This window comes from Nannobrachium achirus (assembly GCF_963921795.1).
Source record: "Nannobrachium achirus genome assembly, chromosome: 10".
In the NCBI taxonomy this organism is placed as follows: Eukaryota; Metazoa; Chordata; class Actinopteri; order Myctophiformes; family Myctophidae; genus Nannobrachium; species Nannobrachium achirus.
Genome location: NC_137819.1, coordinates 35,979,040 through 36,003,348, shown reverse-complemented (window position 1 = coordinate 36,003,348; position 24,309 = coordinate 35,979,040). Strand labels below are relative to the sequence as shown.

Genomic DNA, 24,309 nt, shown 5'->3' with positions numbered 1-24,309 from the left:
AAAAAACAAGAATACATTTTTGTTTGAAAACGCACTCACTTTAAAAGTATAAACTTTTTTCCACAATAAAATAGAAGGCATACAAAAACGTTGCACAACATTATAATTCCAGTGCATTGACAAACTATTTGAATTTGAATCCTGAAAAGTAACAGTTTTGTACTGATGACAGATGATTTGTAGAATCAGACTCTTAATGGGTTAAAGTACAGACACTGCGATCGATTAAAGCCTGGCACATTTCAAGTAAGAAGAGATTAATTCTTGTTTAGAAATGAATACAGCTGTAAACATGGCTGGTTGACATTGCAATGCAGTGCTTCTCCCTGGTACTTTCAGGTTTATTGTTTGAGAATAAAACTCCTCCTCTCAGTGAGGTAAGGACATTACAATGTTGATTCTCTGTATCCAAAGAGGAGACCAAAAGTTGTAGAACATACAAAGAAATATTCCTGATTGTACCAGCCGTTTTAAAAGGTTTTGTACTGTTATACAGTATCGGCAAGTATATGCAACTATTAGTCCAGAATGCAGCAAAATTTAGCATATAATAATAATAATTTAGCAAATACCATTTGCTTTAAAACCATTTTGTGTATAGTGAGAGAGAAAGCTCCTTAAAAAACAACGACGTCACTGAGAATCTTCCCATCATATATCTTCCATAAACCGTATACTAGTGCAAAGCACTCCTGGTCAATACATGTAAACAAATATTATATACTCAGTTTGATATGTAGAGATGTACCGATACCATTTTTTCTTTCCCCGTACCGATTACAATACCCATAACTTGCATATAGCCTATAGGTCGTTACTAATAAACCATCCAATACACTATCCGATATCCTTGTGTAAAAAAAAAGAAAAAGAAAACTGGTCCGTTTGTGGGTGCCTGAAAAATAATAATAATTGAGAACTGATCCAGGAATAAATAAAAATGCCATTAATAACTGTTAAAGTGCTGCTACAAGTTAGTAAAATAATAATGTAAATAGTACAGTAAAATAATAATGTAAATAGTACAGTAAGAGTATAAAACAGTAATGCAACATCAGCTGAAGCAATGAAAATATATTACCATTATGAAATATCATCATGTGATAAATGACGTGGTATCGGATCGACAGACTGGCATTTTGGGCTGTATCGTCAGCTTTTTCGATACTGGCACATGGGTATCGGAACAACTCTACATGTAAACAAATATAATATACATAGTTTGTCATATGTCGCCTATATTCACAGTTCTGTTATTCTTCCTCTCTAGTTCGGCCCTGTCTTCCTCAGTTAGGGCCCACGCCTGGATCTCTCCACTGCCAAAAATGGTGTAAAAGACGCCACCGAATGCGTTGACGACTGCCGCAACCCAGAACACATTCCTCCAGCCTGCAATGGAGTGCTATCAACAGGATAGGATATAACAGGACTATTATAGTTTATTATAGGACATCTTCAAAAACATGATGCGACACATTGTTAACTTGAAGATCAGTTATTTTTGGCAAGCTACAGAACACCATCATACTATCAAGTATAAATTAGGCAGAGTGTTGCTTTTCAATGACTGCATGTTTATTGGCCTTTCTGTGTCTTATGGTCTTACAGATGTATCGTGTGTTGTAAATGAGAACATAAACGCATGTGTGTGTATTTCAGGTCAATACCTCATGTCTGTCTGCTTGCTATTATAATTCTAGTTGTATACTTATATGTATTCGGGTGTCTTACGTTTTTGGTCAGGTAGCCTGTAACAACAGGTGCCACAACACCAGGAATGGTCCCAAAAGTATTAGTGATTCCCAGAAGAACACCTGCATACCTGGAAAGGAGTGAGGAAGTTCAAAGTGATAATCAACCATTTGGAGGGGAAAAGCAACATTTAAAAGATTAATGATGACAGTAATTGTTATGTGCTCTCAAGTTACACTTGATAACATCTTCATTTAAATGTAAATGTACAATTGAAATGTTTCTATTATGATACAGACCGAGGTGCGATGTCTATTTGGTTCATGAAGACTCCTGCGCCACTGGTTCCTCCGATGGTTGTGCAGAGGGAGAGGAAAGTGACGGCCAGGATAGCACTGCAACCGGCATAGGCCACGGCAACCAGGAAGACCCCAGGCAGCAGGAGACCTGAGCAACCATCCAAACAGATGGAGACATATAAAAGAGACGTTGAGAACAACATGCACGTCCACTGCTTTACTGGAATCCAAAGACCCCAAAAGTACATCCAAAAAAAGTTAAAAAGGAGTACCACACACAGTCACACACCTCTGCATTGTGTGCCTCTGCTTTTTAGACATCATGTAAAACTAAGACTAAAGACTAAAACACTGAATCAACTTTATTGTCACATCACTTATGGATGTAAAAAGTGGGTGACATTACTGGGACAGTAATAAAGAGTAAAATACATAAAGTACTTGATATTTCTTTTTGCAATGGATAGACAGAACTACGGAAGTCAGTATTGTTTATTGTGCAAGTGGAAAACACATCCAGCATATAAAAAAGCAGCAGGTATATCAAATAACAGTATCATGAATCACAATATTTTGTGCACGATTGAAGTGGTATGGTTAAGTTAAGGAATGGTGATATAGCATATAGCATATTCCTGAATGCAGGGTCCCCATACACTGTACAGGAAGGGAAAGTTAGTTATGTTCCAACACTGCTCATCTGACCAGAGAATCAGCAAATATGCCATAGTTTGTAGCTTTTGACAGTTAAATAAGATTACAAAATAATCTGTGTGATGGGTTGATACAGGTATGAGGCTCAGGATAGGGCCAAGTGACAAGGCCACTTTTCAAACAAGCATGTCTGTGTGGCATAATAAAATGCTGCAATTTAACCATTTTGAACCTGGTGTCCCCATTTATGGCATGTCATGAATAGGAACATAATAGGCAAAACATGTATAAATAGCAAAAATGGCAGATCTGCAAGCTTGTACATCGGCTAATTTAATCATTTGTTGTATGTATATGCTATATGGCTTTAGTGGTTAAAAGAAATGGCTAAAACAGTGTATTCTGCTGTGCATTTACTTTCTAGTTTCTCATTGTTCTACACTTCACGTGCAGCCATGTTGCAACAAAGCATTGTTAACTTTGTGTGGAAAATAAACAGAGGGGAGCCAATTCTGCAGTGCAGTCAGACATTCTTTTCCTGTTGCTCTGCACAGGAAAACAATGTCCAGAGTAAAAACCTATGGACGCCCTTACATTGCCACTTGGTTAGGGTTACTTGTTTTTTAAATAATCTTTAAATAACCTGTTGAACTTTCTCTTAACGTTCCAAGCCTTTTAAAAGAGTTGATAATACAGAAACATACAAGCTCCTTTACTTATTTATTTCATCATTTTACTTGTTATAATATTTTTCAGTGCAACTGTAATTCGTAGGGAACTAGCACAAACTATTTCACCCACTCCTGAAGTTCAATGAAAGCAAACAATAGCGTATTTGTAACAAATGCCACAAGGAGGCGGAATTCTTCAATTGAAATCTTAAATTCCATTTGTATATACAGATGGGAAGTTAAAAATGAAATGGTGCATACTGAAAGTGCTGAAATAATAAAAGTAATAAAAGTTCCCTTGCCTGTGAGTGTAAATATTTTGCGTACAGCGGTGACGCTAAGCTGCTTTCTCTCTATAAGGCTGTCTGCTGCAAGACCTGAGAGCACAGAGAGCAACCAGGCACCCAGGTAAGGCACTGCTGACAGAGAGGCATTCTGAGGAGGGTATGGGAGAGAGGAAGCATGAGTGGAGGAGAGAGATAGATAGAGATTAGAGAGAGAGAGAGAAAAAGAGAAAGACAGAGAGAAACGTATTATTCCTCCATTTGTGCAATTTACGCATCTATTATTATTTAAAAAAAGCACTAGCATTACCTGCAACCAAGCTTTAAATTAAACACAGCTTTTAATCATATACTGTACATACACAAACCCTTTGGGGAAAAAAGGTACGTAATGTTTAAACCTCATAATGTTTCTGAGCTTTAGAGGGAAATGATCTGTGTACATTCAGAGAAAAACAAAACATTGTTACATTACCGATTTAAGATCGAAGTGCAGCACATTGTTCATGTAAGTGGGCAGGGAGGTGAGCAGGGTGTAATACGCCCAGTTGTTGCACATCTGTGCTATGATGATCGCCCACAATGGCACAGACAGCATCATGGGTAACAGCGGCATGGACCAGCCATGACCTGTGCCCTGCAGGTTGGGGTTCGTTCAGTTTTAAAACATTTCGAATTTAAGAGTATTTATTACCCCCCTCCAATGTTTATGGTGACTTTATGGGTACCTGTGGGCCAATAGAGTTGATGATATACTCTCTCTCTTCCTCGCTGATCCGACGGTGGCTGCGAGGGTCATCTGAAACCAGAATAAACCAAAATACAGCCCAGAGACAACCAGCACCTCCTAAAACAGAGAGAGAGAGAGAGAGGCCTGTTTAATCATAAACAATGTCTTTGTAATAATCACATAAAAAATCCAGAGGGTTCATTTAATTATGAGTGTGTAAAAATCTACCATACACAAATTAACACTGTACAGATTGTACTGTGTATTAATGTGGAAATTAAAATTAAATTTAAAATTAAAGAAAATATATATATATACTGTGTGCATATGTTCCCCTGTTTGTGTGTGTGTGTGTGTGTGTGTGTGTGTGTGTGTGTGTGTGTGCATGCGTGCGTGCAGAGGGGGCCTGGCACATAGCCATAGCCTACATATGCGTTCATTGAAGGAAGTTTACATGCGTTTGCTGCCGTCAACCCATTGTGCAGAGAATGTTGTCTGTTGTCTAAGATAAAACAGCTGACCCAAAGTCGCACAATTAATTATGGATTAGTATTCTACACAATGAGCACTGAAAACCCTAGACGAAAATGCACTGTGTTTTCTGTGTATGTAATAAATGCATGTATGGAACTGCAACTCTACTAAGGAGTGTCCTGTGTGGTTTGTGTAGGTTCTCTAAATCAACAAGCTCATGCAGGTTTATGGCTTCTTCACTGTGAAATTATTCTAATAAGTCTTTGTGTTGTTATTTATCATTTCAGAGAGAGAGAGAGAGTGTGTGTGTGTGTGTGTGTGTGTGTGTGTGTGTGTGTGTGTGTGTGTGTGTGTGTGTGTGTGTGTGTGTGTGTGTGTGTGTGTGTGTGAGTGAGTGAGTGAGTGAGAGAGAGAGAGAGAGAGAGAGAGAGAGAGAGAATTCCCGAATTCCCCTCTCTCACCACATATGTAGAAGACAGCAGGCCAGCCCAGGGTTTGGCAGATATAGGCAGTGATGGGCAGAGCCAGAAAGGCCCCAAAGTTGGCCCCTGCACCAGACAGGGTAATGAGGCGGGAGCGCTCCAACGGTGGGGCCCACCGTGCCCACATCGCCATCATGGCTGGGAATGTCACGCCCTGCAGAGAGGGCGACAGATAATAAGACCACATCAAACAGATAAGCAAAACTATTGTATTGAGGCTGTCAGTCTCTTTGACATGTATGTCACTCAAATCTGTCCACCAGGGGGTGCTGAAAACAAAGCACATCTATGCAGTGTACTGTGCACACCACACAATTTCTTGACCTGACATGATGTTTGGTAATAAGTGGTAACAGTCTGGACTGGTTCTGCTGTCTGTCGGCAACGTTGCATCACGGATTCGCGCCTTTTGCGGGAAATGTAAAACTCCGCGATGGTACAGATTTAACCACATATGGATCCGGACCCGGAGTAATTATAACAAAACACACCCGCTCATATAATTCCGAAGTATATGATGAGCCGCTGAGCTAATTATCAGCTATTCTTGTGTGCCTCGTCTTGCTGTTGGAGGATAGGCGGTGTGTGTGTGACTGTGTGAGAGTGTGTGTGTGTGTGTGTGTGTGTGTGTGTGTGTGTGTGTGTGTGTGTGCGCGCGCGCTCGCGTGTGTGTGTGTGTTTGTGGGTGAGTAGTCAACAGTCAAGGTGTCCTCTTCACATGGTTGCGACGTTCCTTTTTTCCCGTTTCCTGATACAATATTTTTCTCATTGGGACACATAGTTTGAGAACCGCTGTCATAGAGCAGTGGAAAAGTAATTTTCCTCACTACTGCGCCTACGATTGACAACAGTGGCCACGGGTACTTCTTGCTACGGATACATCTTGTATGTTCAGTCCGTCCAGTTGGGAGCTGTACGGAAGGGTCCGTGTACGGACCTAAATCATCCGGACGATTACGTACTGGCAGTAAGACCGTACGTACGTAAAACGGATGAAACGGTCCAATTCTCTCTCACCCTCCGTTTCTTGTGTATTCTTGCGGTCCTTATGTACTACTATGCATGGTACTACACAGGGGAACTGTCCTCCATTAAAACATCTCACACACCGTCCCCCGTTATTGAATCACCAATATGTAGAAACCTTGGTATCATTGAAGGTCCCTGTAAAGCCAATTAAGGGCCCTTGAAATCAGCCTAAAGTTTTTACCATATTTAGAACCAAGGTAGAAGCGAACAACCGTAAAAGAATAGAGTTCGCACACTTCCTCAGAGGAAGAGCCACTAGGCTCAAAATGTCATGCAAATGGTGGTAATAAAAAAAAATTTCTTTGGGAGCATATTCTATCATTCAAAACGCGCTAAAGTTGGGGCAGCAGTGGCCTAAAGCTTAGAGGAGCACACTTGCTGCCAGAAGGTTCCCGGTTCGGCAGTGAAGGGCACTTCAACAGCGCTGAAGTTCCCTTGAGCAAGGCACGGAACCCCTAACTGCTCTAGTGGAGCTGGTCAGTGGCCAACAGCATAAGACTGGGGTTGTACTGGTCAGCTCCCAGGTTTTAATGTGTGTGTGTCTATGTCCAAGTGCTTGCGCTCAGCTACTACCCTGGGTAAAGAAAGAAAAAAATAAGGTACTTCACGGTTTTTCTTACCTCCCCAAACCCCTCCAGGGCTCTTAGGGCAAACAGCCAGTAGGACCCCCACTGGGCGGCCAGCGGGGTAAGGATGGTGAGGGCAGCGGTGCCTAGCACCCCTACCCCCAGGAAGAGACTGCCCCCATAATGACCCGACAGGTAGCCCCCTGGTATCTGCGTGCACAGGTATCCAAAGAAGAATGCTCCCAGCAGCCAGCCCTGGGTCTCAGTGTCCCAAGAGTACTGGGGAACCTGGGAGAAAGCGGGAGATGCAATGCTTTTTTTTAAATATATTTTTATTGATTATTTTTTACATACAATAAACATACAATACAATACATATACTCACATACATTCACTCACATTCACACACACATATACCCCCTGCACATGTTATTGAAAATAATAATACAAATTAAAATAGATAACTTCTTTCTTCCATTTTTTTTCCTTTCTTAACCATATGTTGTTATTACAGTACATTTACGTAGCTGTCTCCATGGCACCCACATACATCCCCCAAAACTGTTCGAAATCACTCCGTCTACCCCTAACTATATATGTCAACCTCTCCAGCCTGATGGAATTCAAGTTCTCGGTGCCACATCCTCAATGTTGGGGCTTCCACACTTTTCCAACATAATGCCACAGCTCTTCTAGCTTGAAGAAGACCAAAGTCAAACATTTTAATTTGAGATGCAATGCTTAAGAGAGTGACCATGAGGGCGAGGAGATGAATTTGCTCCCAGTGGTGGAAAAAAATACTCACATCTTTTACTTAGGTAAAAGTATCAATACTGCAATGTAGAAATACTCTGTTACAAGTAAAAGTCCAGAATTCAGAATGTACTTGAGTAAAAGTAGAAAGGTATTGGCATAAAGATTTACTTAAAGTACCAAAAGTAAAAGTACTCATTGTGCAGAATGTCCCATTTCACAAGTTCATAATGTATCCAAATATTTTGAAAATAGCAGATCTACAAGCTCACAATGCGCATTGTGAGCTTGTAGATCGGCTATTTTCAAACTCTATATAGGACTGAAGTGGTCAAAATCTATAAAGTAACTAGTAACTAAAGTTTTCAAATAATTGTAGAGGAGTAAAAGTACAATATTTGCTTTTAGATGTAGTGGAGTAGAGGTAAAAGTATAGAAAATTGGAAATACTCCAGTAAAGTAACAGTACCTCAAAATTGTAACTTAATAGTACAGTACTTGAGAAATGTACATAGTTACTTTACAACACTGTTTGATCCTCATCGGGAAATAGAAAGATGAAAAGGATGAGAGAAAATAGCAAGAGAAACAGAGCGAGAACAGACAGTAATGTCACATATCCCCCCAACACTCATACCCCATCAGGCTGGTCTGGGGTCTGGGTGCTGTTCTCCTCGTGTGGAGGTAGGGGACACTCGTGGACTATGGAGCTGTTGGCGGCTGGCTCCGATTCGGTGGCGTTGACCATGGCCACCATGGCGACGCTGAGGTTGACGCGGAGACCGTAGACGACGGCGAAGCCGAAGAACATCATCATTGCCAGGCCGAGGCGAGCTGAGCAGCACTGGGGAGGGACTGATATGGGCAAAAAAAATCATTTTAGATTTCAACCACTTGATCCATTAGTTTATACTTTGACTATTCAAAAATAGCAGATATACAAGTCACTTTTTGCCACGTAAGGCCAGCGCTATGAGCTGGTAGATCTGCTATTTTTGATATTCTTTTTTGGTGCAAATGTTTGAATATACGTATATATTTTTTAATGTTTTATATAACATTTTTAACTCAAATCTTTGCTTCTCCCTGGTACAAACTATTTTGAGATGGGTTTTGTGACCAAAATCATCATTTTGGGGGTCTTTGACATTAAAAGGTTTTGAGCGCCACTGATATAACCTAGCAATATTAAGCTTTCAGAAAAAAACTTTTAGAAGACATTTGTAGAATTGGCCATAGGTCTTAATGGGTTAAGGTGCAAGAGACTGGTTTGGGGATTGGAGATCCCACATCAACAGGGTCAATGACATCATCATGAGTGCGTCGCCAAAAAAAGGATGAATGACTGAGTATACTTCAACACCACTAAGACTCCCTAATCGGGTGTTAAGCGACCGTCAGATCGCATACACAAACTTTAGAAGGCAATCGTAGCCAATCAGGAGGGAATATGGGTAATGGGACAGATCCATGTTGATGACATGACTTTTGAGATACTGTGTACCGCTTTGCGTGATCTTTGGGCAAAATCTGTAGGAGCAGTGTCCAAAAATATGTTTTGCAAAAATCAGCCTGATGGTGGCACTAGAAGAGGGCCATGTGAAAGATCAGGGCTGGAGGTTGTGGTTTGCCAGCCAAGGAGTGTGTGTGCAAAGTTTGGCATCAATAGGGCCAACGGTGGCAGAGATAAGAGTAGGGACAAAAGTGTGACGTGACGGACGTGACAGACGGAGAGACAGCCGGTGGAGCTTTTCATAGTAACTTGCGACCGTCAGGTCGCAATAGTGTTAGGAGGACACTCTAAGTTGCCTGAATAATTTGAATAATTGACATTATTACACAGCTTTGTTGAATGCTTGATTCTGATTGGTCAATCGCTGAAATCAACGATGTGATATTTCTAACAGAACAATGCCTAATCAAAGGCTCAGAGCGCCGCCTGCTGCACTGCAAGAATTTTAAGCTGTTTCCAACATGACAGCCATGTAGACACACAGTGTCATTTACAACTAAACGTTGCTCTCAAGAATGTTTTTGAAAACATTTGAAGCGAGAAATAGACGATGCAGTAACCAAATATGGATTCTATTTGATCAACACTTCCTTGTTTGCCAAGGCGACGTTGCGCTCGGCGGAAGCCCAATGCTGTAAGCAAGGACATATTCTGTTAGTGTTTTGTTTTTACTTTTGGGTCAATGTTAATGTATTTATTTAAAAAGAATAAATGTGTGACAATAACTATTGTACTATTGTATTATTATTTTTGTCATGGAAGTCATGGATCATTTGCTTGAAAAGACACCTGCCTCCTGCTCTGACTAACCCAAAACCACAACAAACCCTAAATATCTATTCTGCTTTTCCTTTTCCTTTCTCTTTTTTATACTTCTCTTTTTTACCTTTTATTTTTTTAGAGTATGTCGTGCAACCGTCCTGGGGATTGATGGTGGGGGGAGGGGAAGGGTTTTTCATTTTCACTATATCTATGTTTGCTCTGTATCTGTTATATACTGTATGCAACTTGAGACTGGATACCCGCCCTTGGGCTCTATTTAATCTGAAAAACGTAATAAAAAGATTTGGGACTCTGTCGAAGTGTCCTTGGGCAAAACACTGAACCCCACATTGCCTCCAATGAGTCGGACGGTGTCAGCTTGCCACAATTGGTGTGTGAATGTGGGAAGTGAGGACGCTGGCGTCGACTGTTCGCCGCTTCACCTCCCAATGTATGAACGAATTAACCATTGTAAAGCGATTTGAGCACTTGGAAAAGCGCTATAAAAATGCAATTCATTATTATTTGAAAAGAAAGAAAACACACCTGCAACAGTCTCAATGAGGGGCTCAGTATCTTCACTCTCTCCCAAACGGGCGGAGGTGGTGGAGCACTCATCCTGTGGTGCCATGTCAGTTGGTCAGGGAGGAACACAATGCTAGACTGGAGCATGGGTGGATGGAAGTCAACAAGCTATCCTGTCCATTAAACTCTGTCTGAGACACAAATAGGAATATAAAAGGGTCAGGAGGATGATGGGATCAGAGCGTTACGTTGAATTTAGTCCAGGTCAAGTCACAGACACATTCACAAAAACATACTGTATAACTTTAAAAATACAAAATAAATAAAAAGCTTATCTTTATAAAGAATAGGCCTATGTGCTGATTATAAAAAAACAGATATGCAGAAATATAAACAGGTACATGCCTTTTAGCATAGTAAAACCTATTTTTGAGGACATGCGCACACTTATGCACACACACTTTTGCTGAGCCACAAAAACAGGATCACATGCTGAGCATGATCAAGTGCGCGCATGCACGCACGCACGCACACAAATTGAAAAAAGTGATACAAGATTAGCAAGTGGCAAATCAATGTGCAGGTCAGGTCAAGTGAAATGTCAGGGAAAATTGAAAAGGAACTGAAAAACAGATCAGGCTTACACTGCGAAACAATGATAAGGTCTGTGTATACAATGTTTTAATGTGTCAGGGAAAAAGTATGTCACAAGATGACTTAGATCATGTGGATGGGGGGGGGGGTGTTAGAGAGAGGAAAACACAGGATGACAATGTTAAATCATTAAGCTAACATTGAACCACATGAGAACTCACTTTATGCTATTGATGTCCAAAGTTACTGTGGAGGAGTTTCATGGTGAAAAGTGATGAAGAGAACCGTTTTGGCTGAGCATGTGCCTCACCTGACTGCAGGCTGTGAATTTGCACCAACACAAACACAAAACGTGACATAAAAATAAATATTAGCACAATGAAAGAAATCTTAAAGGTTCTCAAACCTTTTTAGTCTGTGACCTCCAAAATAAACATATTTGAACTGGGGAGTGGGGTGGGGACCTCCACCCTGAAAAGCACTTGGATTTGTAGGTATTACATTTAATGTGACTCGGTTCCACAGATAAATATTGTACCACAACGCCTCGCAGTGCATGTTCGCCTCTTGCTTACTTAATATTTGACAGTTTGGCCAGTTTGGTATTAAAACGGTCTTGAACATCCTTAAATTATCACTTTATAAATGTGCAGATACCCTGTATATGCTTATGTTGGTCTGTTTACCGTTGAGCGAGACGTTTATTTACATTAAGCTAATCATCTGGGGACCCCAGAAAATAATTTCGGGGCCCGACCACAAGTTCGAGAACCACTGGGGTAAAGTAACAGTCAAAAAGACCCCGACATGGATGGTACAAGGATCCTCTTGAGCTGCTGTAGTGTGCAGAGAACCAGCTCATGGCTTTAGTTGAGGTATTCAAAGCATCTGTGTGGAATGAATCACAATGTGCTGGTCTGTCTGCAAATTCTGGGATTAACTGAGCATACCGGACGGTGTTCCATAGCCGTACTCTTATTAACCACATGGACCCTATCATCCCTATTCTGGGATCTAGGGTTGGGATCCGTTAAGATTCGAACGATTCTAGTTCCTCTCGCTCTCTTAAAACGGTCTGATTCCATAACGATCTTTTTGGATAAAGACAAATTCAATCATACAGGGTATTGCATGCTGCATATTATTATAGTTGTTCTCAAAGTGAGGTCCAGGGACCCTCTGGGTTACTTGAGGGGGTTCCCAAAAACTCTCAGAGTCAGAGTTATGGTGCTTGAAATTTAAAATTTGAGAACCAGTCACTCACAGACAGTGTAATAAGACGAGGTGATGGATCTCAAGGGGTTTATCCTCGAATCAAATTTCAATATGAACCAGAGGAAGACTGTCACAGTTGAAACGTTGGTTGATTTGATTTGAATACATTCTTTCCACGTGGCTGAGAGACTCATTCTTGTCAAACAAGAAAAAAGGTAGGAACAACAAATATTTCACATTCCTGTGTGTTCATACTAGTGATCTGTTGAATACTCAATGTCAAACTCAAAACAATTGTTTCCGTGTATGAGTGGATCATCAAAATAGGCTGAAGAAAATCCAGAGTGAGGCTGTTGGATTGCATGAATGTACATCATTCATTATGTCTCTTTTATATCTAAGTAAAGAGGCGGTCGATTGCATTAGAATGGAATAGTGTTTTCACTTTAGTGAAAGTGCAAGCGGGGTGACATTTACCAAACAAGGACAATCCAATTGTTCAGGTGTCTACTTTGTATAATATCAAAGGTCAGCAAACAAAACTGACACACAGAACAAATTACTTCCCTGTTCAGTCACAGTGGATTCATTATCCAAGTTAGTTGGTCTTTCCAAAGACAGAATTTACCCTTACGCATTTATGTATTTTTCACCTACCCATTGTAAAAGTTCAAACTCATATTAAGTATTTTCTTAGGCTGTGTTACTGGATCTCGGTAAGCCTGTGTGTTTAACCATTTTATTTGTTCTTGTTTGGTAACAACAGCAAAGTGTCACACAGAATACATGTATACAATGCGATACAGTATACATTTAGATAGCCAGCTTGACTGAGAAACGTTCCACAAATTTAGTTGGCTAAAAACTAAATATTTCAAGACAACATTGAGCAAAAGAGACAATAAGGGCACGATCACACCTGAATAATATTCTACCTATGGCAGTGGATTCTGTCAATGCATTTCAATGGGATTGGAGCATAAATTCACAACTGGCAGCAAACCACTCCATTCCCATTGAAATTGAGACCCCCAAATGTAGTTGACCGTGTACCAGGAACTGTACTGTCCTGTACCTTTTCCTATGAAAACCTCTAATAAAATCCTCAATCAATGAAAATGCATTGGCAGAAGCAGAATCCGCTCTCGTAGGTAGAATATTATTCTGGTGTGACTGTGACCTTGCCCAAAGAGAAAGAAACAAATGGTTGGACAGATTTAGCAACATTATGTCCCCAATAGCAGAACTGAATTTAAAGTGATTTTAAGTGAAACAATACTATGACCAACTGGATGCAGGATCCTTTTGACAACTTGGGGACAACTTGGGGAAGTCAAACTTAATTAGCTTTTTCTATTTCTCTTTTTGCTTGCACCCAAACTTAGTTTAAAGTGTGGCACCACAAAACTACCAGCTGGGAGATCTCTTCCGTGAACAGAAGTGCAAATAGAAACTGATCATTTCCCCTAGTCTAAAAGTCAATATTAGCAGGCCTTAAATATAAGTCACCACAACCACATTTCAGGTATCCATCCATAACATTTTATAATAAAACAATAAGTAGCATTAATAGCCAGTGATCTCTATTGGGGTCCTTTCACAGTCTACAATTTTAAAATAATAAGGCAGAAACATATATTAAAACCGAGGACACGTGATAACAGGCAGCTGTCTTCTGGTTCTGGAAAAGCTGAAATCATAGGCTGAAATAACAGGTTCAGTGTGGGTCTTACCTAACCTCGCCTCACCAGGCTTTCCTGAGAGAAAGGGTCTTACCACACTTACATGGCTGGGGGACAACTGAAAACATTGTATACTTTGCTAATTACCTTGGCTTGATATGTCTTTTCAGTTTAAGTACGTGGGCTCCGGCATGATGGTCGTTTTGCCCCGTGGATAAACGTCAAGTGCAAAATCTTCCCAAAAAAATCTCGGTTTATATCCATATCATCTGGCGACTGAAAAGGTACTGTCTCTATTATAACTATGACTGTCTGTCTGGCTAAGCTATTCTCACAATAACACAAGAGCAGGAAAAACAACAGTCACGTGGGCTAAAAGTTGATTCAAAGTGTAGATCTTTAGATTACATGGACACACTGTTCTTTCCACTTTGAATGGATCGGTCGTTCCCCTTGTTGTACAGATCAGTATGTTGAGCTGTGACGTTCTAGCATGTGATCATTTGGCTCCGCCTCCCCTTTCCTTAGAGTTTTTGCATCATGGTGATGGGACATGAAGGACATGACATGAACCAATAAACGATTTACTTATAATTTATTGATACGCACATACGGTGTGTTTTAATATATTGTACCAATGTAGCCCTGCCATATATGGCCGTCATGTTAATTTCAGGGCTAGCCTAGTACCAATGAACAGAAACAATATTTCTCCTCTGTAACCTCCAAGTTTTCATGTGTTGCTATAGCAACGACCCCACGCGAGGCGGTGCAGTGGTGTAGCTTTGCAGAGTCGCTCGGTTCTTTTGGCGTCGTTAGTAAACTACACTTACCGGTACTTTACTTTGATGACTGTTTAGCTCACGTGCGTAGCATTTATAATGGCCCATTACAGAGTAAGTATTCCTTCAGCTCATATTCGTAATTACATTTTGAATTGTGCACCGTTTAAAGCTATAGGCCTTATCGGCTATTCTGCACTAGTGCCATATTAATGTGTAGTCTAGTCATTAAGTCTTCCTCTAGGGTAGTAGTCAAGAATGACTGTCTATCATCATAGATGTATTTTATCGAGTCTGACTTTTACTTTCGTATCTATGCAAATCAAATGTCAAAATCTATCAAATACATCTATGATATAGTCTTGATCCAAGGGTTAATGAAAGCACAGTTGTTTCAAACCATTTGCAGCACCTGTGAGGCTGTGTCAAGAAACTGTCAGCAGTAATAACGCCTATAATGAACCACATTTATGTTCCAGGCAGCAGATTCTAAACGTGAACAATTTAGAAGGTACCTGGAAAAATCGGGGGCCATTGACAGTCTCACCAATGGTACGTATGTATTTCAAAAATGTAACAAATGAGTTGATGACTAGATGGTGCATTATGATGCATGCCATTAACTGTATCATCTTCATGTTCAAATGTATTTTCTTTTTTGCAGTACTAGTAACCCTTTATGAAGAGCCAGACAAACCTAATAATGCTCTGGAGTATCCTTTTCTATGTTGTGTTGCACACATGGCAAGTATCTAAAACAGGGGTGGGAAAATTTGATGATGGAGAGGGCCACTATATTTTTACACTCCCTCCAGTGGGCCACATTGTCGGCAGAAACCTGTTATCTCCATATTTTAACTTTTTTCATAAATGAATGTCACCCAAACGTAGCAAAAATATCCGATCCACAAGCTCCAAACGCGACCTGTTTTCAAATAGCCGATCTCATCGCCACGTTGTGAACTTGTAGACTGGCTATTTTAACTATTTATTATTAATTATTTATTTCATTTTTCTTCTCCAAAATTTTAAAAAATGGCAGAAGGTTTAGGCCTTGCCCTTGACTAAAAAATAATGACATTGATAAATTAAATTACAAATATTACCAAAGTATTCTGAGGAACCCTTGGACTTCAAGGCACCCACTTTGAGAAACCCTGCACTAGATGGCCACCATTTTCAACCACCTTTATCACAAATTATTAAAAATAATAATAATAATAATAACATGGATGGCTGCATGTAAGAATCGAACCACTTTTAACTGGGGATGTCAGTGCCAACAAAAACAATGACCCCATTGATCAAATAAAGAAAGGAATACATGTACAGAGAATACATGGTTTGACCTTCACTCACACACAGTTTCATAAAGCTTCACCTTGGAGCGTCAGGTCCAGAGCCGGCTGATGTGCAGACACTCCGCATAGAACTGGCTGAGCTGCAACAGAAGTGTGACATGCTGCTGGACGAGAACAAAGAGCTGAGAAATAAGGTGACCAGTGGTGTAAAGCAGTGGTTCTCAATCTTTTCAGGCCACGACCCCCAAAATAATAATATTTTAACTGGGGACCCGGACCCCCCGCCCTGACAAGCACTAAGAGTTGAGGCATTACATTTTGTATAACACGGTTCTATTGTGAAAATAGCTGATCTACATGCAAGGCGTTGTGAGCATGTAGATCTGCTATTTTCACAATCTCTGCCTCTAATATTTGACAATTTGGCCAATGTTTAATTTGTCATTTTAGAGGTATTAAAACGTCCTTAAATTGTCACTTTAGAAATGTGCAGATACCCTTGATACACTTAAACTTTATGTTGGTTTGTTTACTGTTGAGTGAGAAAACAATGTTGCACAGTAAATTAATCATCTGGGGACCCCCCAAATAATTTGGGGACCCCTCTGGAGGTCCCGACGCTCAGGTTGAGAACCACTGGTGTAAAGTAACTAAGTACAATTACTTAAGTGCAGCACTTAAGTACAATTTTCAGGTATTTTTACTTTACTTGAGTATTTCCAATTATTTTACTTCACTACATCTTAGATCCAAATATTGTACTTTTACTCTACTACATTTTTCTGAACACTTCAGTTACTATAGTTACTTTGTAGATTTTGATACAAATCATACATTACTTTTACTTTCAACCACTGAAGGTGACAGTTCTTCATTAAGTAAAAAAGAAGAAAAAAAGTACAATGGCTCAATTAGTCAAACACTTATGATTGACACTTTTTCCTCTAGCTTTTGCAGTATGAACCCATGCCTGAAGAGGGAGCTGAGGAATAGGAGGAGAGGCCAGGAGCTGCTCAGTCATACATAACAAAACACATTTCTGATGTATAGTGACTTGTAAAATCAAATCACTGCGGATTTTGGACATTTGTTCTATTATACTATTACTGCTTTCCAATAATAAAATAATTGCCTTGCAACATGTAATCATGGGTCGTTTTATGAGCAAAAAGTACAACAGTTCATTGTATTCATTAAATAACTTGCAAGATTGATATCAACTGTGTGGATTGATGTCAAGTAAAAATAACACATTTTCAGATAAAGGCAACACATTACAAATTAACAAACAGCTCAACCTGATAGGGAAACCAACATCTGAGCAGAATCTGAACACAATGTACTTACATTTTCAGTCCAGTTTCAATTCAAGTTCTGAATTTAAGTATACGTATAACCATCAACAACGCCAAATATTTGGATACTTTGCCTATAGGTTTGAATGGCAGTTTTCTGACAGTTAATATGTTGTGTTTTATAGTGTACTGTTTTGTTGAATTACTTGAGTGAAATTGAACAGAATTGCATAAAACAGGTAAACAACTACTGTAAGAAGCCGTATAGACTGTTTGTTAAAAAGAAGTTTACAACTCCATTTGTAGAAGAAAGTTAATGCCTACAGCAGTCAGGGATCCCAGGAAGAGAGTTTAAAACTGTTGCCATAGGAAATTATAGTGATGGTGAAACACATGCCTTCCAGTGGGAACCAGACTCAACGAATAGTATTGATGTGTAGACTAGAGCATCATGTTATGTAACAGCCAATTGCCGCCTAGAGCTGATTTGCAGTTACATGGATTTTATTTTTCAGACATCCATTACTCTCTGGTACTCTTTCATTTTTACTGACTAGGTGCATGCAGAGGTCAGCTTGATCTCTGTAATAAAATCCATACATATATGTAACAAACTTTGAAACAAGATACAGCTGGCCCAAGACAGTCATAATGTGGTTTAAGTATGAGCAACGTAGATTAACATATATTTAATAAAATCTGTTTAATAACTGGTTGTGAGAAGTATAGCATAGTGTGTGTAGTGCAATGCATCCAATGTTAACACATCTAGTGTCCTGTGTTACATAACAGCCTACTGGTGTCCTTTGGAATGTATGGCACAGCAAAACGACTAGTATATATACTGTAGTATCCAAACAGACATTTCAGAGTTTCTGGTGTCATGATAACACAAGTTATTTCATGTTTAGATCTGCAGGTCGTTTTGCCTGCTACTGGCGCTGCTTGCTAGCGATATTCTGCGGTTGGGAGAAGAGCCTATGGGACTGTTAGTCTCACGACTGTGTCGTGAGACAGTGCTCAGCTCTCCCGCTGAGTCTGGGCTCTGTGGTCTGCTCAGTCTTCTGAAGTCCAATTTAGAGGGCGTCCTTGTTTGGGGAGCCACATAGATGCTTCGAGGCTTCGTGTTTATATTCCCAGTGCAGGAGTCCCCACTGTCTGAGCTGTTGCTCTCCATCACTGTTGAACATTGCCATGTTGGACTGACCCTCCGTGACTTCCTTGCGATGCCTGTCCGATTAGGGCCTGGGGAGGAGTCCACTACAAGGAGCGTGGGATAATCCGTGCTGCCACACTCCAGGTCACTGTGATGGGTGAGAGACTGCATGAGGTCCTCTGGCTTTTCCTGTTCGTCCACAGAAGGTGGAGACCGTGTCTCACTGCTGGTGTTATTGGAGTTGCTGTTGTGCTCAGCAGAGCTCAGAACGACCTCCTTACTGTCCTTGTGGTCGTCTGAGCTCGGCTTGGCATCAGGGTCCCCCTGAATCGGAACAAAGGCAGAGGAAGCGTTTAATAGAGGGAAAGTAGGGCCATTGCCCTGCTTTTCCAGCAGCAACGTGTATCCACTTGGTGCTGTAGGAATAGTAGCCTTGTGGCTCACAGAAGGGCCTGTGGAATCAGGGTCTTCCTTGAGGTTGCCCTTTTTGACCTTCTTGAACTTCTTGTAGCTCAAATGCACAATCTCAAGCAAGCTGAGGAAGAGGGAGATGCAGGCAATCACCTGCATAAACATCATGAAGACTGATTTCTCTGTGGGCCTGGAGACATAACAATCTACGACATTGGGGCACGGTTCCCTCTCACACTTATAAAGAGGGTCCAGGTGTAGTCCGTAGAGGATAAACTGGCCCATCATGAAGGCTAACTCCACCACTGAGCGAGTCGCAATGTGAGCCACGTAGGTTCGCAATAGAGACCCTCTCAGTGGTGCCTTGTTGATCTTGCCCTGATCCATCTGTCTCAACTCACGCTCAATCCGCCTCCGTTTCTCCACCAGCTCCACATCCACTGATTCAAGTTCCCGACGCAGGGCCACTTTCTTACAATGGCGCTCCTTTTCAAGGGCCCGGAGCTGGTAGATGGCATGACCCATGTACACCAGTGAGGGAGATGACACAAAGATGACCTGTAGCACCCAGTAGCGGATGAGGGAGATAGGGAAGGCTTGGTCATAGCACACATTGCGGCAACCAGGCTGCTCTGTGTTGCAGATGAAGTCCGACTGCTCGTCGTTCCAAACATCCTCTGCCGCGACGCCCAGCACCAACATCCGGAAGATGAAAAGGACGGTGAGCCAGATCTTGCCAACTATGGTGGAGTGGATGTGCACCTCCTCCAAGATCCCACCCAGGAAGTTCCAGTCTCCCATTTTCAAGCGGGAAGTGCTGTAGAAAAATATAAATTATACAAGAAAAATGTATATCATATATAATATAATTGTAAAATTATAACACAAAACTGAACATCAGAAAAACAACATTCTTTATTTTTGAAATATTGATTTTACTGAGAAGTATTGAGTCTGGTTAAGTCACAAAACAATTTAAACTGAAATATAAAAAGCTAATAGAATCAGTGATGCCTTTCATAGACAAATTAGAAGAGAAAGAAAAGGAAAAAAAGAGAGGGGACTAAACCATTATCCCAGGCAGAATGTGCCTTTTAATGCTTCTGTATTTTATTGACCTGGACAAAGCAATAAAAGAAAGCAAAAGCTTATACCATTATCTAATATCAGCATCTCACCGCAATGTCATCTGCTAATCAATGAATATTGGCAATCATTAAATGTGATCTGTAATCATTACAAAATTGTCTAATGGACATAATGGTAGCCCATGATGTAATAATTCTTGACTTGTTTTGCATTGCTACTAGAGGACGGGAAAAGGACATCTTGTATACTATAACTGACAGCTGTGGCCTAATTGCAGCACCTACTCCAAAACAGACTTAGAAATGTAAATTAAAATGAAACTTACCTTTCATTTTGGATATGAATGGTCAAGGCATTGCAACAAAATCTGCCACTGAATACAATCGTATGAGCATTGTAAATGCTGTAATTATCCTCTTAGAACACTAAAAACAAACAATTCTAATGATCCCTGTGATCCCAGGCTCCACTGCTGGTGCAAACTAGAAAAACAATGATCCCTGTTGGCTGTAGTTGTTCACAACTTATAGGCTGCACAGAGAAATCAATGGTGTGTTCTGTTGCCAATTGCCATGTACCTTGCAGCAGCAGGCCTACGGATGCTCGGTCGCCGGAGGTGGCCCTTTCGAGTCATTGGCGCGAAATGTGCCGCCAAATATTCCATGCCCTCTGTGGTGTGGTGGGGTGGGGTAGCTACTGGTGGGGTTCCTGCAGTTGGATAGATATGGATAGAAATGCTTCTGAAATGGTACACCATGCCATACACATTATTAATATTTGACAGAATTCCACATTAGCATATTAATGGCACTTCCCCAATGTTCCTAATAGTTAGGATATGTTAAATGCTAAAAATATGTATTTAATTACATGTTATATGATTGCAACTGTATAGGTCGCAGTTTTTTATGTGAACGGTCACAGCTTGTCCATATGTATCTCTGTCTATAACGCCTGACACTGTGGTTCTATGGGTTCGTCGCTCTGACATCACTGTAATGTCAGAGGAACCACTCTTAACAGAATGGGTTTGCTGCTCTGACATCACACTCTGGCTTCACTGTGATGTCACACTAACAGAATATCTTTTAAGCCCATATATATGGAGTTCCCTGATGTCATCAATATTAAGCCCATATATCTAGGACTTCATATGGGAATGCCCATATATGGAGGCCACATACCACACTAACGGCTGGTTCTACAGACAGGGATCTCCATGTAAGGGCATAAAAGGGTATGATGTCAGATGTCATAGACATCATAGGACTTTCACATAACAAATAACTGAGTAAGCATGTTTGCAGTAAATGGATCTCCATATATGGGTACCAGGGGTCTCCGTATATGGGTAACTGTCTATTTAAAAATGGCAGATATACAAGCTATACAATCTTGTAATTTTTGGAAAATGTTGAATTCTTTAACACAAATCCTCTCTTCTGGGGGAGGTCCCTGGCACAAAAACAATCAGGCCAAATATATATATATATATATATATATATATATATATCAACTTGGGGGTCCACTGGTCTACATTACATCTGTTATACAACAACATGTTTATATCTAAACAAGTTACAGTGATGGCACAAGTACTTGTGTCTCTGCTTGTGCCTGAAGTGCAGTCAGACAGCAGGGGGCAGATTCATTGTTTATCTTTGGTGTGGTTGTATTTCATCTCACACACCTATGTTCCTGAATTTAAAAAAAAGCTTGGCAAAATGTGTCACCCAGGCTCATGACACCAGACAAGGTTGAAGTAGCCACAATTCAACATGTGAACCCCAAAAATCTAAATGGACATCAGCATTAATAGCATTCCTGACAATAGCAAATACAGTATACTTTAAAGGTTTTATGTATGCTAGAGCTAGAAAACAATAAAGACCTGATATGTTACGCCTTAATTTAAAATAAAACCTTTTCTACTGGGAGCTACAGAACAGTGTGCAGACTTTTCTTGTTCTCCAGGAAAACAATAAAAACATAAATATGATTTCTTACCTTGAGGTAATGTCAGGTTGAAAAGCCAGCTAAGGTTATATACTTTTAGCACGATCTTGACTTTCCCTTCATAAGTGAAATAACACAACCCATCACTGTCATACCACGTTTCCATGGAGTAATTTCTGATTGCTTTGATGCAGCTGTCATATATAACCACAACAAAGGCTGGGAGACCACCCACCACTTATGTCCATCATGTGCATTAGGCCACTATATTCTCGCATATATTCCTGCATAAGACCAGTCAATGTCAATCACTAGATAGTCAATCAGTTTCCCATATATTTGAAAACCTGCTTCTGTCCACCACTTACCATATTGTAGCTGGCATGCATGTGTTATTATTCACATCCAATCCCCGAATGGACATGTTTAAATATGTTATATATAAAAAAATATATATATATATTTGTAATTTGATTTAACAATTAACAATGTGGTTGCCAATTGAATCAAAAGCACTGTGCAGTATTATGAATGCATACGTTAGTATGTGTCCCTAGAAGGAATCAAACCTAGCAGGTGACAGTGGAAATGGTAGTACCTGTTGAGCTACACACAGAACCACAAATTGCTCCCTTTCCTGTCAGTGAGGTGGATGTGGCCTGAGCTTTCCATTATGTTGTTTTTTTATCAATCACACAGAGACTTGATCATTCCTTGAACACTTGTCTTGAACCCAATATACTTTGTTGACTGGGTCCCCAGTGGGCTATCTTTGCACCCCCCCCCCCCCAACAACACCTAAAATAGCAGATCTAGTAACTCATAGGTCCTATTTTTGCAAAAAAAAAGGGATATTTCACTATCAAAAAACCTTTTTTGGTCATTTTAGCGTCTAATCAGGCTTTCATGAACACCCTGAACATATTTGAATTTGCTCGATTCAATATAGTGTAAAATGTTGAGGCCCTCCAGGGTCTCCCCAAGTCCCCATACACACCCATATTAACTTCAAACTCCATTTTAACCATGATAGATTCATTAAAAACACCCATTATTATTTTGGTGACTCCCTGATAAGTGAGCAGGCTGTGTTTTTTCCGATAACCTTTTTCATTTATTTTTAATAATTCCTTTTTGTATTACATTTTTTCCATTTTCCCAAATAATTAAAAATAAATTAAAAAACGTTATCGAAAAAACACGGCCTGCTCACGTATTAGGAGGGTATTATGAGGCACCAGAAAAAAATAATGGGTGTTTTTAATGAATCCATCATAGTTAAAATGGTGTTTGAAGTTACAATGGGTGTGTATGGGGAGCGGCCCTGGAGGAGGGCCTGAACAAATATCTAAAATTGAATTAAGCAAATTAAAAAATGTTCAGGGTGTTCATAAAAGCCTGATTAGATGATAAAATGTCGAAAAGTATTTTGAAAGTGAAGTATCCCTTTAAGCTAGTTTGACATGCCCAGAATAGGGATGTGAGTGTTCAAGTGTTTAAGAGAATTTGAGACCTTCAGTGTGTTCTAGGCATGCTAAAGGAACTCCCAACAATGAACCAGCACATTGCCATTCCAGTTTTTTGATCATTGCATGGTTTTCAATAGAACGGTCGATAGGGCATGTCCGATTGTGTACATGGTTGATTTACTGTGAATCTAATCAAGTCATTCCTCCCAGCTACTCTGCTTTGTATTCCATTAACAGAAAATCAATTGCATGGCTTGCTTGGAACAAACTCTATAGGTTGGTTTTCTGAAGGCATGCTCACTGCTACTCTACATTCTTAAACCAGCTACGCTTCAACAAGGTACTAAATCCACACCTACTCCATTGGCATTGCTCAATGACCAACAGTGTGCATGTGTCATAACATTTTAGAATACAGATGTGCATGTGTCATAACATTTTAGAATACAAAAGTAGAGTCTGCACACTCCTATAGAGAAGTGTACCCTCTTAATGGAAGCATGATCCAGTGTGCCAGACTACCTTTCTAATATTTAACACCTTCTTCTGTCGAGCACCAGGGATTTTATCATTTATCCACACTTTCCCATTTCCATTACATTTCAGGCATTAGGCGGACACTGGCCTTTAGTTTATTTGTAACCCAACTAATGGAATACAAATAAACTACATTCCATTGTAAAACACAAATGAGAGCATGGCCAGACCTACACAACTGCAACAAACGTTCATGTTTCTCTAGATTTATTTTTGAATGAGATTAAGATTCTATAGAAAAGTTCCATATAGACAAACCGCATCAAGTACAAATAGCAATAGTGTTCCTCCTCATATCATCAACCTAGGTCCAGGATAAAGCTTACACATCTGTATCAAGTTTAGAATGTATATTGCAAACCAAAAACTTTGATGCCACAAATGCGTG

The 24,309-nt window shown here is 40.2% G+C and overlaps 3 protein-coding genes across 4 annotated transcripts; 1 reads left to right on the top strand and 2 right to left on the bottom strand.

The window, feature by feature from the left end:
• Positions 1-79: 79 nt before the first annotated feature.
• On the bottom strand, positions 80-14,240 carry LOC308292453 (sialin). 2 transcript variants are annotated; one of them, XM_080734786.1, is made up of 12 exons: positions 14,073-14,240; positions 11,250-11,349; positions 10,456-10,625; positions 8,272-8,489; positions 6,936-7,169; positions 5,266-5,440; positions 4,329-4,447; positions 4,076-4,237; positions 3,619-3,751; positions 1,992-2,139; positions 1,732-1,822; positions 80-1,402 (listed from the first exon to the last, which is right to left on the bottom strand). In XM_080734786.1, exons 3-12 carry the CDS (start codon positions 10,538-10,540, stop codon positions 1,226-1,228), a joined length of 1,542 nt encoding a protein of 513 aa, XP_080590912.1. In that variant the 5' UTR covers positions 10,541-10,625; positions 11,250-11,349; positions 14,073-14,240; the 3' UTR covers positions 80-1,225. The 2 variants fall into 2 exon arrangements, with proteins under 2 accessions (XP_080590912.1, XP_080590913.1); XM_080734787.1 differs by having other exon boundaries at positions 10,456-10,621.
• Positions 14,241-14,806: 566 nt separating this feature from the next.
• mycbp (MYC binding protein) lies at positions 14,807-17,001 on the top strand (the record flags this gene model as incomplete). The annotated part of the gene is made up of 5 exons (XM_080734470.1): positions 14,807-14,821; positions 15,187-15,259; positions 15,372-15,420; positions 16,073-16,202; positions 16,957-17,001. The coding sequence occupies 5 exons, from the start codon at positions 14,807-14,809 to the stop codon at positions 16,999-17,001; spliced, it is 312 nt and encodes a 103-aa protein (XP_080590596.1).
• Positions 17,002-18,210: 1,209 nt separating this feature from the next.
• On the bottom strand, positions 18,211-19,671 carry gja9b (gap junction protein alpha 9b; the record flags this gene model as incomplete). Its single annotated transcript, XM_080735874.1, has 1 exon — positions 18,211-19,671. One exon carries the CDS (start codon positions 19,669-19,671, stop codon positions 18,211-18,213), a length of 1,461 nt encoding a protein of 486 aa, XP_080592000.1.
• Between the last annotated feature and the right edge of the window lie 4,638 nt (positions 19,672-24,309).